This window comes from Pinus tabuliformis, chromosome 2_2 (genome assembly GCF_031772625.1).
Source record: "Pinus tabuliformis cultivar Carrire ecotype Pingquan chromosome 2_2, CPIR1, whole genome shotgun sequence".
Classification (NCBI taxonomy): Eukaryota; Viridiplantae; Streptophyta; class Pinopsida; order Pinales; family Pinaceae; genus Pinus; species Pinus tabuliformis.
This window is the reverse complement of record NC_142300.1, coordinates 1,213,153,501-1,213,171,359: the sequence shown is the minus strand read 5'-3', so window position 1 is coordinate 1,213,171,359 and position 17,859 is coordinate 1,213,153,501. Positions and strand designations below refer to the sequence as shown.

The following is a 17,859-nucleotide window of genomic DNA, read 5'->3' as shown; positions in this document are numbered from 1 at the left end:
GGAGTCATGTGCCCCAAGGCACGATGCGGACTCCTGTTCTGCAAGTAAACAGCTGTGTTGCAGGCCTCTGCCCACAAGAACAATGGCAACCCCTGATCATGTATCATGGCTTTGGCAGCCTCTATGATGGATCTGTTCTTCCTCTCCGCAACCTCGTTCTGCTGGGGGTTGTAAGGAACAGTGAACTCCCTCCTAATGCCTGCCTCCGCACAATAGTCAACAAACTCTCCAAGGGTGTACTCTCCTCCATTGTCCGACCTCAGGGACTTGATCTTCCGACCTGTCTGTGTCTCCACAAGAGCTCTGAACTCCTGAAACCGCTTGAAGACCTCACTCTTGGTCTTCAAGAAATAAATCCAGGTCCTCTTGGAGTGATCATCAATGAATAAAACGTAGTACTCATATCCACTCAAGGAAACATGAGACATCCGACCGCTCACATCGGAATGAATCAAATCAAGTATCCCCGTCGCTCTGCTGTCACTGCTGGGAAAAGGGGATTTGGCAAACTTGCCCATCGCACAACCTCTGCAAGTATCAAAGTGATCAGTACTGAAATCTGGCACACCTGTAGTGATCTCCCGCAATGTCCTCAAGGCTCCATGATACATATGTCCCATCCTGCGGTGCCAAATCTCACACAGCTCAGAACTGTTAGCTCTGCTGTCGGTACTACTGCTCAATGCCAAAAGGGGCTGAAATGCAAACTTGTACACCTTTGCATGGCGTACACCTATCACTCTAGCTGAATCAGCTGGAGTGCCCCTGGGATACATCAACACCTGTCCTCCCCTGAACAGTACCTCATATCCTCTGTCCTCCAAAGCTGAGATGGATATGAGGTTCTTCCTCATCCCTGGCACATAAAGAACCTCTGACACCTTCAAGGGAGGTTTGGACTCCCTCTGAAATGTCACTGTCCCCACCCCGACTGCTCTAACAACTCTGTCATCACCGAGTACTACCTCGATATCAGTGCCACTCTCTGAAAGCTCTGAGAAGTACTCACGGACTCCTGTCATATGACGTGAAGCCCCACTGTCCACATACCAGATACCTGAAGATGCTCCGCTAATCGAGGGAAAAGCATGCTCCCTCTGAACCTGTGTGGCAGGTGATCCTGCACTAGAGGACTCACACGTAGTGAACGCAAACTCTCGGTCAAAACGACCAGCAAAGTCCTCAATCTCTGCTGAAGCTGCCACGTCCTGGTTCTTCCCCTTCTTCTTCTTCTTCTCCGGACACACAACTGCATAGTGTCCCATCTTTTGACAATTCCAACACTTCACCTTGGAATAGTCCTTCTGTGTGTTCCCCTGTTTACCTTTACCTTTGCCTTTGCCCCCACCACTGCTTGTGGAAGCCTGCTTCTTCCCTTTGCCTTTCTTGCCTCCTGCCACCAGTGCTACATCCTCATCCTGCTCAACTGGCTTGGCTGCCCCAAGCTGACCTTTCCTGATCTCTGTCTGAATGCAATCATCCCAAAACCTCTCCCATGTGGGAAGGGTCTCACGTGCACAAACCCCATCAGCAAAGTTCAACCATGAACGGGGGAGGCCATTCACTGCAATCCGCACCAACTCAGTGGGTGGAATGGCCTCTCCAATCGCTGCCAACTCATCTCTCACATTAGTAATCTTTGTGAGATATCCAGCTGCACTATCATTCCCCATCTTAATGTTCTTCAGCTTCTCCTTCAGGACCATCTTCCGGTTCTCATTGGTACTCTGGTAGAGATTGGACAATGCTGTCCACATCTCATGGGCATTGCTCTTTCCTCTCACATGAGGAATGCAATGGTCTTTGATTCCGTCTAGAATCAGCCTCTTACCCTTATTGTTCTTCTTTTTATACTCAGCCAATTGAGTAACGTCAGTGGGCACAACAACAGGGTTCTGTGCGGTATGCACCATGATATCCCAGACTTCTGCCTCTTCAAAGATACTCTGCATTCTCTCCTTCCAAACGCTGTAATTTATATGACCATCCAGCCTATCCTCCACCCTCAATCCCAATGACATCCTGCTGTCCTAAAACTGAAAAATAGCACTGCTGTAGTAAAGATAAAACTGCTGTTTATGAAAAAATCAGTTTGCTGGAATTTTCTGAGTGAAAAATCAGCAACTGTAATTTTTCCTTTTGTTGTCCCAAACTGCCCTTCAGCACTCAAGCTCTGATACCATGTAGAAATTTCTGTTTTCCCACCCCGGTTTTCAGTTTCTCCTTATTTCTCCCATGTAGTTAAATGCCCATTCCCATAACCATACATTTAACAGACTGAAAAAAAATAAATATTGCTGAAAACACAAATTCTGGAAATTTTTCAGAATGCTGGAAATTGCAGAATTAAAAATCAGCAATCAAAAACAGCCATTAAAACACATTAAAACACTGATATTTTTGGTCAACTTGACCCTGGAAAAACCCCCTACAACTCTTGGGGAAAACCAGTTTGAGAGCTCTTCTTTATTTCTGAAAATTGCCTTTTTACAGTGAGAATTATTCAGCAAAAATCAGCAAGCAAATTTACAACTTATCTCCTTTCCCGTGCCTCACAGCAATCTGGAAATTACAGCAAACAGGACAGCAATAAATGCTGTACGACCTCCGTTTTGTGTGCAGAAAAATCAGTAAACTGATCATCGATTTTTGTGCAAAAATCTGCCTTTCACTATGTGTTGAATCAGCTGTACAAATCTGCTCAACTGCTGCCTTGGAATGTGTGCCAAGCTGCTGTCTCCTTCTCCTCCCTGCTCAGAAATCTCTCTTGCTCTCCTTCTCCCAGTCTGCTCATGAAAGAATGAATGACCTTTTCCTCCTTTTCCTCCTTTAATATAACTCCAAGTGACTTTTGGGTGATCCAAGTGACTTTTGGGTGATCTCTAAATCCAATGGCTGAAATAGATTTAGATCAATGGCTGAGATTAAATGCTCATTTAAATCTCACTTTCTATTTTTTAATTCACCCCACTTTAATAAAGACCCACTTAGTCATTTATTTCCAAAGTCACTTTTCCTTTCTAATTTTTCATTGACTTTATAAAAGTCACTTTAAAATTAGACTTAGTAACTTTATCACTTAAAGTCACTTTTAAATTAGATTTAACTTTATAAAATTATAAAGTTACTTTAGGAGAAAAATTAAATTCTTTTGGACACTTTTCCCTAGGCCAAAGATCAAAGCCTTAGGGAACCACCTGTCCTCCGGTACCAAATTTCAACATCATTCTGAATCTGTTTCTGTTCAGAAGATTGAAATAGACTCCCATAAAGCAGCAGTTGTACATGCAGATGCAAAAACTCAGTTTGCACTTCCCAAGCCCATCATCAGACCTTGGGAACAACTTGTCCACAACAAGCACAAAACTGGTCTTGGATATGACAAGGACGTGTCCTTTCATATTCCAAACTACTCAAAGCCCATTCAGTTTCAGAGTGCTGGATTCATTCATGACAGTTCACCTCCAGTTGTTCCAGACTCTGCCCCTCTTCCACAACAACAACAACAACAACGGATTGTGAAATGTCAACACTGTGACCGAGTTGGTCATTTGAAAGATCACTGTTTTGATCTTCATCCATGTAAGCACTGTCATAAAACCACCCATTCTTCACACAGATGCTTCAGAAACAAACGTCCTGCAAGAACAAAGATTCATCTTGGATGGATCGCTTCTTGGCAATGGGCATCAACAACCAAGAAGATATTCCAATCACATGTCAGAACTTGTTCCAGAGTATTGAACAATCTTGTAGTTGCTTTTTTCTCCATCATCTCACCTTGTATTTGATAGGGGGGAAATGATGGTCATCTACAAGCTTCAAAGCCACATCAAGCAAGCCTGAGCCACAACTTGCCACATCAGTTTCAGAGTTGTAGCCAGAAACAAAGATGCCCCTGAGCATGCCTTCAGTTGATAATGCCTCTTCAAAGAATCTGGGACACTTCCTCTAGCAGAAGACTTTAGCTTCTTGCCAGTTTCGGAAGTATTCTAGGAACGAAATTGGGGACACTTCCTCTAGCAGAAGACTTTAGCTTCTTGCCAGTTTTGGAAGAGTTCCAGGAATTGCATTAAGCATTCTAGAGTTGTTGGTCATCCTTAAACCATCACAGGTTGAGACTTCCCTTTTCAGGTTGAAGTTCTCCCTTTTATGCGGGGTGAGACCTCCCTTTCATGGTTGAAGGTTTCCCTCTTCAAAACAATAGGAGCACTTCCTCTAGCAGAAGACTTCAGCTTCTTGCAGTTTGGGAAGAGTTCCGGGAACTGCACTAAGCGTTCCAGTGTTGGTGGTCATCCTTAAACCACCACCCTTTATACCAACATTTCAGAGAGCACATTCAGCGTAGTGCTGCCATGCACTTTTTGCACATTTTGTATTACAGCTCTCTTCTTGGACTCATACATAACCCTTCGAATTAAGGGGGGGAATGTTGGACACCTAATCCTCAATGGGTTAGTGTGGAAGCCGAATAGACAAAAGGAGTCCAAGAGACCTTGGGATGTGGAACCCAACGGTCAAACCATGTACTATAAATGTATATCACTTGTTAATAAAAAAAGTATTCTCATGTTTTATCCTTTAGATTCTCTTGCTACCATGTGTGTCTTTAACAAAATTGGTCAATCCTGGCAATAGCCTTAGCTTCTTCGATGCAGATGTGATGATTTTTTTTTTCTGCATGCTCTGCCAAAGCAGAGGAGCGAGCTCTTCGGTGCCTAAGGTCAGTAGCATGTTCAGAAATCCTTTGGTTAATGGATCGGTCGGTCTCACCAATATAAGGAGTTCCACAAGAACATGGAATAATGTAAACATCCTTTCCATCCTTGGGATTAATCGGGTCTTTAACAGAACGAAGAGAACTTCGGATAGTGTTAAGGGGTCTAAAGGAAGAATGAATCTTATGCTTCCTTAAGATCCTTGCGATTCTATCTGTGGTCCCTTGAATAAAAGGCAAACGAATACCAGAAGACCAATCCTTGGGGTCAATTTTATTCTTAGGGCCTTTTTCAACATTTTGAAAAGCCTTAAGACCTTGAGACCTACTATAACCATTCTTATTAAAAACTTTTAGGAGGTGGGATTTCTCATCTTCAAGGTGATTTTCATCGGAAAACATCGCCCAAGTGGCTAAGGTGTTGAGAACGCCTAGCTTTTGAGTAGAAAAATGATGGGAACTAGCATGGAGATATTGCTTTGTGTGAGTTTTCTTCCAAAAAACCCGATGCGAAAAAGAGCCATCATCCTTCTTAGAGATAAGAACATCAAGAAAAGGCAGGCTATTATCAACTTCGAATTCCATGGTGAAATTTATATGGTCAGATTGACTATTAAGATGATGGAAAAACAACTCCAACTTCTCTTTACCATGAGACCAAACGACACAAGTGTCATCCACAAACCTTTTCCAAAGTTTGGGTTGGTAAAGGGCCGAAGACAGGGCTTTGGATTCAAAATTCTCCATGAAGAGATTGGCCACAACGGGGGATAGGGGAGAACCCATAGCCACTCCGCAGGTCTGCTCGAAGAATTCACCCTCAAAACTAAAGAAAGTAGAGGTGAGACAAATCTTAACTAAAAAGGCAGTATCGGGATCAGTGATGCAATAGATAACATCAATGGCCTCATTAATGGGAATATTAGTGAATAAGGAGACCACATCGAAACTCACTAGCTGATCCTCAGGGTCAAATCTAAAATCCTTTAACTCGTTAACGAACAAAGTTGAATCTTTAACAAAAGATTATGTCCGTCCAACGAGGGGTTCGAGCTTATTAGCAAGAAATTTAGCTAAAAGATAGGTGGGCCCACCAATAGTATTGACGATGGGGCGAAGAGGGACCCCTTCTTTATGGATCTTGGGGAGACCATAGATCCTGGGGGTAAGAGGGTTGCCTTCAATAAGCTTCTTGCTAAGGGAGCTAACAGAACTACTCGATTTTATGGCTAGAGCAACAACCTTAGAAATCTTTTTTAGGGGGTTCTTCGCAAGCTTTCTGTAGCTTCCGCTATTACAAAGGTGATCTAACATCTTCTTCTGGTAATCCTCCTTGTTAAGAATGACAGCTGCACCCCCTTTGTCATCTTTTAGAACAACGATGTCAAAGCTGACAAAGGGGGTGCAGCTGTCATTCTTAACGAGGATTACCGTAAGAAGATGTTAGATCACCTTTGTAATAGCGGAAACTACAAAAAGCTTGCGAAGAACCTCCTAAAAAAGATTTCTAAGGCTGTTGCTCTAGCCATAAAATCGAGTAGTTCTGTTAGCTCCCTTAGCAAGAAGCTTATTGAAGGCAACCCTCTTACCCCCAGGATCTATGGTCTCCCCAAGATCCATAAAGAAGGGATCCCTCTTCGCCCCATTGTCAATACTATTGGTGGGCCCACCTATCTTTTAGCGAAATTTCTTGCTAATAAGCTCAAACCCCTCGTTGGATGGACATAATCTTTTGTTAAAGATTCAGCTTCGTTCGTGAATGAGTTAAAGGATTTTAGATTTGACCTCGAGGATCAACTAGTGAGTTTCGATGTGGTCTCCTTATTCCCTAATATTCCCATTAATGAGGCCATTGATGTTATCTATCGCATCACTGATCCCGATACTGCCTTTTTAGTTAAGATTTGTCTCACCTCTACTTTCTTTAGTTTCGAAGGTGAATTCTTCGAGCAGACCTGCGGAGTGACTATGGGTTCTCCCCTATCCCCCGTCGTGGTCAATCTCTTCATGGAGCATTTTGAATCCAAAGCCCTGTCTTCGGCCCTTCACCAACCCAAACTTTGGAAAAGGTTTGTGGATGACACTTGTGTCGTTTGGTCTCATGGTAAAGAGAAGTTGGAGCTGTGTTTCCATCATCTTAATAGTCAATCTGACCATATAAAGTTCACCATGGAATTCGAAGTTGATAATAGCCTGCCTTTTCTTGATGTTCTTATCTCTAAGAAGGATGATGGTTCTTTTTCCCATCAGGTTTTTCGGAAGAAAACTCACACAGAGCAATATCTCCATGCTAGTTCCCATCATTTTTCTGCTCAAAAGCTAGGCGTTCTCAACACCTTAGCCACTCGGGCAATGCGAGTTTCCGATGAAAATCACCTTGAAGATGAGAAATCCCACCTCCTAAAAGTTTTTAATAAGAATGGTTATAGTAGGTCTCAAGGTCTTAAGGCTTTTCAAAATGCTGAAAAAGGCCCTAAGAATAAAATTGACCCCAAGGATTGGTCTTCTGGTGTTCGTTTGCCTTTTATTCAAGGGACCACATATAGAATCGCGAGGATCTTAAGGAAGCATAAGATTCATTCTTCCTTTAGACCCCTTAACACTATCCGAAGTTCTCTTCATTCTATTAAAGACCCGATTAATCCCAGGGATGGAAAGGGTGTTTACATTATTCCCTGTTCTTGTGGAACTCCTTATATTGGTGAGACCGGCCGATCCATTAACCAAAGGATTTCTGAACATGCTGCCGACCTTAGGCACCGAAGAGCTCGCTCCTCTGCTTTGGCAGAGCATGCAGAAAAAACAAATCATCACATCTGCATCGAAGAAGCTAAGGTTATTGCGAGGATTGACCAATTTCATCATCGTAAATTCAGGGAGGCCTTAGAAATCGAAAAGAGACCTGTTAATTTAAATAGAGATGATGGCTCGAGTATAAACAGAAATTGGATTCCTGCGCTTTCTTCCTAATTTTTTTTTTCTTACAGATTATATATATATATATATATATATATCTATATATTCTTTTTTATTTATTAATGAGGTTATTTAATATAATATCATATTCATTAATGAGGTTATTTAATATAATATCATATTCATTAATGAGGTTATATAACGTGTTTTATCATTTTTATATATTAAAATCAATTTAATTTAATTTTTTTTTATATGGTAATTTATTCTCTTTAATTAGTTTTCCCTTAACCTTGTGGTAAAATCCCTTTCTATTTTTTCCCTATTCAATATGATTATATTATATAGTTTTATAAGGTTGACTATCGAATATTAATTAATAATTATTTGAATAAGATTAAAATATTAATTCCTTTTAGAATATCATTTATTGATAGTACCCAATTTATGACTCTTAAAATTATTTTTAATATATATTAATTAATTTAGTTATAAAGGGTTATAATTTTTCTAAATTATAACTTTTTACATCATTAATTTATCCAAAAAATAATAATAATAACCGTTTTAATTATTTCCCTTCCTTTTTGGTCATTAACCTTTTCTATTTCCTACCCTGAGTCAAACTAGCTGTTATCCCTAACGGCTAGTTAGCAGCTCTCTACATCTATTTATCTAAATGCCTAGATCAGATTCCTCATCTTGTCCTGAAGATGAACCACACTGGCTGGTTCGAAACGCGTCGACGAGAATCTCTTATGTGATTTCTTCCGAAAGATGTTATGATAATTATTATGGATCACAGAAGTCTAAGTTCAAACATATCTCTAGTCTCAACAATGTCTTTAATCTACTCCAACATATTATCCATCTATTCATACACCTCCCCAATTATTGGCCGATTTGAATATGCAAACTTGATCGTGTAATAAATTGGTTTGGTGATTTGCAAAATATATTTAATCTGTGACCAAAAGTAACTGCCAAGAAAAGTGTCCTTGACTACATTAGCACCATTCTATCAGTGTTAATGTCATCCCATGATTTAGAGGTCACCATATTAGTTAAAGCTTGTCTTATCTTCACTAGTTGCCTAAGGGTGAGGTAATAACTTGCAAATCTTGTTTTTGAAAGTTTAAGCAACTGCAACTTGGAGTAAGTGCCATAAAAGTAGTTTACCCTCATATGCCTTGTGATAAATTTAATGAGTCGTTTCCCTTGTAAAAGCTCATTAATCCATCCACATTATTTATGTTTCACAATATCATGCATCGAAAGGTTCAATGTGTGCACTAAGCACCTAGACCAAAAGATGTGTGGATGAGTACGCTCAATAATTTTTCCCACTGACTTACAATTTGCTGCATTATCAGTGATCACTTGAACCACATTATTAGGACCAACATGTTTGATTAATTTCAATAGGAGATCTGCAATGTTTTGGGAAGTTGCACTGATGGAGGAGGAGTCATGACTTGCAAGAAACACTGCACCACTAGTAGAAACACCTAAAACATTTATCAAATGTTGGTTTCTAAGATTTGTCCAACCATCTGATATAATGGATACCCCACAAATCACCCACTCATTTGTAAAACGTGTCAAAGCTCTTTGAACCTTTGCTTTTTCTCTTTCTAATAACACACTTCTAGCTTTTTCATAGTTGGGGCTCTTGTATCCTTTTGGGGCTTCATTGATGCCCTTAACCATATCATGCCAATAGGGAGAGCGAAGCACATTGAATGGAACATCGCAAGCACAATAAAACCGGTCAATCTTTTCATCCACATCATCCCTCACAACAACATTCAAGAAATCTGCTATTGTTCTTCTAGTTTCAGAGGTTGCAAAAGTACCTTGAGGAAATGAGCTACCAAATCTAGAGGTTGCACTTGATTCATAATGAGTTTTTTGTTTCTTGTTTTTTTGTTGTGGAACCTCCTCTATTTGGACATATTTTTTGTTTTGTTCCATTGAAACCTTAGGGAAAATTGCTATCCCCATGGGATCCTTTTTCTCATCACCCGTTCATCACCCCACAAAGATGCCTCGTGACATGGGTATATGAACCACTATATGGTTTTCCTCCATGACAACCATAAGGGCACACAAACTTGTAGCTTCCAACACCTTTTCCCCCCTCATGTTTGGTTATATAATTCCACAAAGGGTCTCAATGCTTTCCCTTCTTGCATTTCAGTGTCCTTTTCATCCCCTTCCTCCTCATCATACATTGGATCACTTATATGGGGACCACTATCTTGTTATTCCTCATCCCTTCTATTCCTACTCCCCAACACCATCATGAAAACCAAAAGTGGAATGATACATATAAGCCAAAAGAACACCATTTTGGAATATGAATATAGATGGACAACCTGAAATGAAATGAGTAAGAATAAAAGAATGGGAAAGAGTAGGAGAGGGAGGAGGAAAAATACAAACAACAATGACAAAAAAAATGAGGGAGTTTGGGGTTTTCACTTACCTCTTTAGCTCTTGTAGATGGTAGCCCTTCTTTACTCCTCCAAGCTCTCTTCAAGCCTCTCTTCTCCTCTCCTCTCTAAGATCTCTTCTCCAACATCTCCAAAGATGCAAGAATGAGGAAAAGAGAGAGGGAAATGCCTTTTAATCCCATCTATCCTTCCCCTAACTCACCATAAACTCACCCCCAACTCAAGTTAAAGCACCAAAAAAAGAAAAAAAGAAAAAAGAAAAAGGGATGAGCCTTCGCAAAATTGCCCATTGGCCCTTGGATTTGCTCGGGATCCATGCCCAATCCTCCATGGATTCAAGGTCGATTCTTGTTTAGATCTGTGGATCGGAAATACGAAATCGTGGATTGGGCTCATGCAGTTCCAGATTTTTAAGAATTAGATCCGTGGTTCTGTCAGAGGATTTCCCAAGGATTCGTACAGGACACGGTTCCGACCTTGGATCCTTGGGGGCAAAAGGATCGTGCAACATTGTACCAGAGTACAAACCAAAACAAAAAGATGGCGTTGAAGGAGACACTAAGAAACGTGAAGATGTCTGAAACTAACATAGTTGCATCATACCTAACCAGCATCACTCATATTAGAGATGACTTGGTAGCAGCGGGGGAAACTATTGATGGTGAAGAGTTGGTCAGATCAGCCTTGAGTGGCTTTCCTCTGAAATGGGATGTCTTTGTTGATGGGATCGTCACATGGGAAAATCTACCCAATTGGGATAGATTGTGGGATGATTTTGTACAAGAAGAGACAAGGAGACATTTCAAAACTGTAGGGCAACATGATGGTAAGGATGATGAGGAGAATTTTTCTCTTGCTGTAAGGGAAAAGGTAAAGTAAAGGGAAGTGGAGGATCTGCTTCCATGAAGGACATGAGCAAAGTGAAGTGCTTTGCGTGTCACAAAATTGGTCACTATGTGAGCTAGTATCCATACAAGAAGAATAAGGAGGATTAGGTGGCTGCATCAACATCAACTGAGTTTGATGACTTTACAGAGAAGTCTGAGAAGAAATTTTCTCTAGTTTCTTGTGTTTCTGATAGTAATACTATTATGTATGAGGACAATGGGTTATGGCTAGTGGACAATAGAGTGTCTAGTCACATGACGAGGATGAGGTCAATGTTCTGTAGTATTTCAGAGACAGGTTTAGACTGCAATGTGTTTAGTGGGGCTAGTACCATGCATGTAGTGAAGGGGGTTGGATGTGTCAGATTCCAGCTAGAGTTAGGAGGATTTCTGGAGGTGACAGGGATGTTATTTGTTCCAGGGTTGATGGTACACGTGCTCTCAGTATCAGCCTTGGAGGATGTTGGATATAGAGTTTTGTTACAAGATGAACATATGCTTCTATATTTAGAGGGGGCGACCTTGGATGTAGCTGTAGTGCTTGGCATCAGACAAATGCAGTCATACAAGTTGCTAGTACAACTTGTGGGTATATCCGAGGGGATACAAGATCAATGTCAATTGCTGAGAGGGAGCAAGTGGTGAGGAAGAGTGTTTCTTCAAGTACTGCCAAGAGCCTCAGTAGGTATGATATGACATTGTTAGAAGCTCAGGAGCAGGATCCTAGGAGCATGGTTGGAAGGAATAAGTCTTTAGATTAGGTTCCGAAGCAGGTAGCAGGGAAGTCTTATAGTTCAGAGGGAGCAACTACAATAACGGATAACGTGGTGGTGTCAGAGACAAATCCAGGTGGAGGAGGTTCTCTTAGAAGTACCTCTTTCGCTAAGAGGGAGTGTTGAATTTTGTAGCTTGGAAGGTACTTCTAGTCTTGTGTCTTGACTAGGACCTTGATTTGCCTCCTTAAGAGCTTGCATGCGATATGCAGAGTGTGCAAGCGAGTTGCATGCATGCGAATGTGTTGAATGTGACATGCATGAAATGTGCATGTAAAGCAAGCTAATTTTATGACTTGTACTTGAGTTAAAGTAAAGAAAGCTAAAGATAGGAAAGTTGACTAAAGTAAAGTTACTTATCTTCAGTTAACTTGACAAGCTAATTTTGGCCATCAATCTTAGCTTAGGAAAGCTATAAATTGAGCCCAAGTGTTGAGGCTAAGACACAACAACAACACAAGATTGAGAGAGGCTTCTTAGTGTTAGTTTCTGTAGCATTGGATGTGTTCTACCCACGAAATTTGGTGGAGAGGCTAAAATAGATGAATTCTCCAAAACCCAGAAATCGTTTTTGGAAATTCTACTTAGAAGTGTCTCAATTAGATTATTAGCCGTTTTTTAAATATTTCCTAAGTTTAAACTTAGAGAATATGGTTAATTAATCAGTATTAATTGAGATAAGGTGAGAATCATTTAAAAACTCACACGGATCGACTTCAAGATGATCCTAGCCATTGATTAAGATTTAATCTTGGCCGTTGGTGCTCCAACAATGGATTATAAGAGGAAGTAGATGGGCACTTGGAGAACACACTTGAGAACACCATAAGTTCGATTTCCTTGGCAGATTGATTTCCAGAGTAGCAACAGTTAGCTGCTGGAGAGCCAGAGATCGAAGCAGTGAGTGAGGGGCAGGGACATTGAGTCCGAAGGAGATTTTCCAGGTCCAGAGAGTCAACTACAGGAGGGTCGAGTTTCCTCAGTGAGGCTGCACAGAGGCAACAATTTGATTTGGCCAGATAGAGGGTCGATTCAGTTGCTAGAGGCCAGGAAGATTTCCAGAAGGGACCAGCGAGTCATTCTCAGAGGTTGGATTAGGCAGGCGACTTGATCAATTGCAGTTCTAGGTAGAGTGTATCAGTGGCTGCGTAGGCTTGACGTAGAGGCTGACATAGGGGTTTCGTGCAGCCCATTCAGAGCCAGTTTCAGAGCTAGATTAGTGCCGGGTGAGACAAAATTTGTCTCACTAATTTTTGTGGCTAGTTTCTCCTGTAGTGGATTGCCAATTTGTGCATCCAGATTGTACACAGATTTTCATTGCTGCATAATAAAATAAAAACCTCATCAGCTGCACCAGTTTTCCCGAATTGAGTTTTTCCAGGGACTTTTGTCCAAAAACAATGGTGTAAATTTTATGTGTGTGCTAGTATTTTCTCAGTTCCAATGCTATTTATTTTCCGTAGTTTTATTTGTGAAGGTTGCAATGTGTTTATTTCGATGTTTCCGTAGCAATAAACTGAATAATTAATTTATCAGTTAGAAGAAATAATACTAGTTGCTGCAATAGGATTCCAGCTTTGGAATTTTCACACTTAGTGAGCATGTGCTGGGTCCAAGAGAGTGCAGAAAGGTCGGTGATCAGTTTTGTAATTTGTATTTTCTCAGTTGGGCCATTATCCTAGGACGGGAGCCCAAGCAAGTTTTGTGATTAATTTTTCAATGAAGAAATGTTAATTGGGACGAAATCTGTTTGTGTGTGTGATCAGATTGAGTAATTTTGCTTCCGCTAAATATTTTTGGTTAGGAACTTAGCCGTGTATTCGTTCAATTAATAATTGTTGGGAACCGATTACCGGATGCTAGGTTTCTGGGAAACTCTAACACTGCATGTTGTAAGTATGCACATTGTAAAAACCCTAGTTTATAACAACCCTCTTCTAGACTCTAGTCTATTGGGGTTGGTGGAAAGTGTGCTTGATTACTTGCTAATTTTATCACAGCCATCAAGTCCTTGCTGGCACCTTCGTCCATAACCATTAGACCTATAGAACCCTTGAGGCCTTATTTATTGAAGACTTTGCTGGGTGATATTATTCACAAATCCCCTAGAGATTCATTTGTCTCAGGTGAATATCCTTTGAGTCTTGCTAGGGAAGCCTACGTTGTGGGGATAACATCCACCACTAAACAACAGGAGAGACGCCGCTAAGGTGACAATGGTAGCTAATATTATTGTTTCCATAAGACCTAGGTTGCCTAGACAGGCTTTGCACTAGGCCTGCTAGATTTTGTGGTAACATGGACTACTTTATTTGTGTGCTGTGATCAATAGGTTTTCTCTAGAAAGTTGGTTTGGTTCACCTATCACACCTGCAAGTTTGAACTCATAGATTTTCACATTTTTTATCAGCAGTTTGAAACACAGAAAAGGAGTATTACTGTAGTTTCTTTGTTCTCCACTCTCTTATTGACCAAAGACTGTTTATTTGTTTCGGTAGTATCTTATAAAGCTATCTGATTTCTGTTGGCAATATCTCACAACCCTACACTAAGAGATTGTGATATTGGGACTACTTCTTTGTTTATTTCCTGTGCATTATATTTTACTAATACTTTTCACTGAAACAGATCAGCTGGTTTTATCTAGAAAATTGGTTTGGTTCACCTATCATACCCTCGAGTTTGAACTCTTATCCTGATGCATTTTTTACGAGCAGTTTGAAACACAAGAAAAGGAATTTTACTCTAATTTCTTTAATGTCCACTTGCTCATTGACTAAAGACCATTGATTTGTCTTGGTAGTATCTTACAAACCTATCTAATTTCTATTGGCAATGTCTCACAACCCTACCCAAAGAGATTGCTTGTGATATTGGGACAACTTCTTTGTATGTGTGCTGTGAATTATATTTTACAAATACTTGCCTCTAAAACAGATCAGTAGTTTTTTTCTAGAAAATTGGTTTGGTTCACCTATCATACCCTGAAGTTTGAATTCATATCCTGTTGTTTTTTTATCAGCAATTTGAAACACAAGAAAGGAGTATTACTGTAATTTCTTTCTTCTCCACTTGCCTATTGACTTATTTGTCTTGGTAGTATCTTACAAACCTATAATCTTTTGTTGGCAATATCTCACAACCCTAGCTAAATATTACTGTGCACGAAAATTTCACGTTAAATATGAATTGTTTTGGTCATCAGATTATTGGCTCACTTGACGTTTGTCAACTGTGCTGTACATTACTTTAATAAGCTCATAGTAAAAGTTGCCTCTCTTTAATCTTTAGTAGTATAAACTTTAAAGTTATAAACCAGGTACAGTTATCTTACTGTTTTGTTTCCTTGTGATAACTTTGAATTCTCATAATCTAAGCATTGATGCATTTTTGTTATTTTCATCTGACTAGAAAATTAGGAACCTTTGTTCAAGTACAATATGCATCCTCATTATTCATGGATGATATGCTTTTGTTTGTTGTCATGACAGGTCCGTGATTGGTATGTTGATTCATTTAAGGACTTGCGGAACTTTCCAGAGATACAAGACTCAAAGGATGAGCTAAGGTTTACAGAGTTGATCGATGAAATTAAAATGCGGCATAATTATGTAATGCAAACTATGGCTGTTGGTATCCAGGAACTGAAAAAAGACTTAGGGCGCAAACAAGGATTGAATGAACTTCCAGAAATCCACCAGTTTCTTGACCGATTTTACATGTCTCGTATTGGCATTCGTATGCTCATAGGTTTTTGTTTCACCATTGCTATCTGGTTATTAGTTGCATATATTCAAATTTGAAAAATTTCTACTTTTTATGCTGTCTTATTTGCTAAATTTTGTCTGTAAGTTAAAAGTCAATCTTAATATAGCATGTTACTTCTCTTTATTTCAAAATGTGGACTGGATTAATTTGTATGCTTAATGTGCAGGTCAGCATGTGGCTTTGCATGCCCCAAACCCTCCACCAGGGTATGTTGGTCTTATATGTACAAAAGTATCTCCTGTTACAGTTGCACAAAATGCCATTGATGATGCAAGATCTGCATGTATGCGAACATATGGAACTTCTCCAGATGTTCATGTTTATGGGGATCCAAGTTTCACTTTTGCGTAAGTTGCTTTTGTCATTGCTCTCATATAATATTGATGTTAAGGAGGATCGTTATTTCTAATTTCTAAAGTTTTCACTGCACAAGGGAGATAAGGTACTTTCGAACAATGGACCAGAAAGTTGGTCAATGGGACTCAAAATTACAGCTAATGTGAATAAACAGTGGGAGTGCAAAAACAGTTCCTATCACTACTCTACTAAAGGAAAGAAAGAGCTAACTAATTGGTCAATAGAAACATAAAAGTTACTGCAGATACAAAAACAAGATCATAACTATGTCAAGGCATATGGGATGTGAATCTGAGTGGGGAGAGAAAGAGGATGGCACCCAATCTGAGTCATTAATCATTGTGGGTTGAGCAATGCATTGCTTGATAATGTTGTCCTATGAACATCCTGGGTTGTGGTAGCCTGGTTATGAATCCTGGTAGGAGCCCTGGATTGATGAAGCCCATTACTCCTAACATCCAAGATTGAGGGGAAGAATATTTGAATGGAAGAGTGGCTACCCAGTTGGAACTGGAGAACAGTATGGCGTGTAGTGAATCTGATCCTGGGACCTCGCAGGGCTGGTCTGTCTGGTGTGATCTGTGCCAGGATCCTGAATGGGAGCTTCTGAAAAGTCTTGTGGAGGCTTGTTAACCCATCCGGGGGAATGGGGGGAGAATACTGTTTAATCATGGGTTACATAGAATGATTGGCACCTCTTGAAAGATGCAATTTGGACAGAAATTCAAATTGCATGATTCACACTTGCATCAGACAATGCAGAAATACAGTTGGAAATTCCTGTATGGGGAGTCTGATACACTGTGAAATTCCTTTAGGGAGTCCAGTAGGGTGACAAACACATAGAAATACAGTGATTGTCAGTTACAGTATTTAAAGCTGTGATTTTCTTGGACTTTTTTTTCACACCATGGCATTTGGATTGAAGATCATGTTTAGGTTTTAGAACAGATTCTCATCATCAACCCATGTGCCTTTCTTGAGTGAGTGAGAATTATACTCAATTCCATTTACTATGTTGAATCAAATAGAGGAAGTGAGTAGCAATGGCTAACATGTTCACTTGGAGAAATGTTTTTGGCAGTCCTAGACCTCTTTGACCTTCTAGCTAAATATCATAATTTTTGAAAACCATTTTGTGGGTCGTTATTTTGAATGGTGCTTTTCCATATCATTTGTGGCATTACTTGTAAAATGTTCTAAATACAAAACTTTGGATTTTCCAAAAGAATTGTATTTACAATCCTACTATGTAGCTTATGTTTAATTTGAGTGGAAGCTTTTAAAATATTCATTCTATTTATTCTTTGCAATAGATTAATTAATACATTAAGTTTGTTTGATGCCCATTTCGTGTTTGTTTTATGGTTAGCAGATATGTGCCAACTCATTTGCATCACATGGTATTTGAATTGGTGAAGAACTCGTTGCGAGCTGTCCAAGAACGGTATATGGATTCTGATCATGAGTGCCCACCAATTAGAGTTGTTGTTGCTGATGGCCTTGAGGATGTTACAATCAAGGTGATTAATCAGTTTAATTGGTATTTTTGAGCATATTATTTCTCACGTTTGGAAGGAATTTTGTTCCAGTCCAGTTTATTTTTCTATATTTGTTAGAATAGAGTCCGCTAGTTTAGACACACAAACTATTCTGGATATTGAATATTTATATGACATTTTCTATGCATTATTTATTCTCATTACCGCAGGTGGATAACTTGCTGCTTTATGACAATTTTTAAAGAACAATCTAACCAATTTAAAAGAAAAATTCAAGTATGCTAACACACACACACACACCTTTTCATATTGGAAAATTGAATGTCAGCAGAATTTGCTGGTCTTATTCTTTACATAGTGAGGTGTCGGTGGCTATTTCTTCCTATTTATTTTAAGGAGTTTCTTTGTTTTGTTAATTTAACTATGAAATTTAGCATAGAATTTGTGATGTTCGGTGTAGCCATTGAGGAATCAGCTGTTGGA

General features: G+C 39.7%; 1 protein-coding gene across 1 annotated transcript in view; it reads left to right on the top strand.

Annotated features, from left to right (window-relative positions):
• The window catches only part of PDK (pyruvate dehydrogenase kinase), a 95,060-nt gene that overhangs the window by 19,953 nt on the left and 57,248 nt on the right, over positions 1-17,859 (top strand). The window contains exons 3-5 of the mRNA XM_089405993.1: positions 15,241-15,499; positions 15,684-15,864; positions 17,250-17,397. Coding sequence (XP_089262119.1) covers positions 15,241-15,499; positions 15,684-15,864; positions 17,250-17,397 — 588 coding nt within the window. The remainder of the gene's footprint in view (positions 1-15,240; positions 15,500-15,683; positions 15,865-17,249; positions 17,398-17,859) is intronic.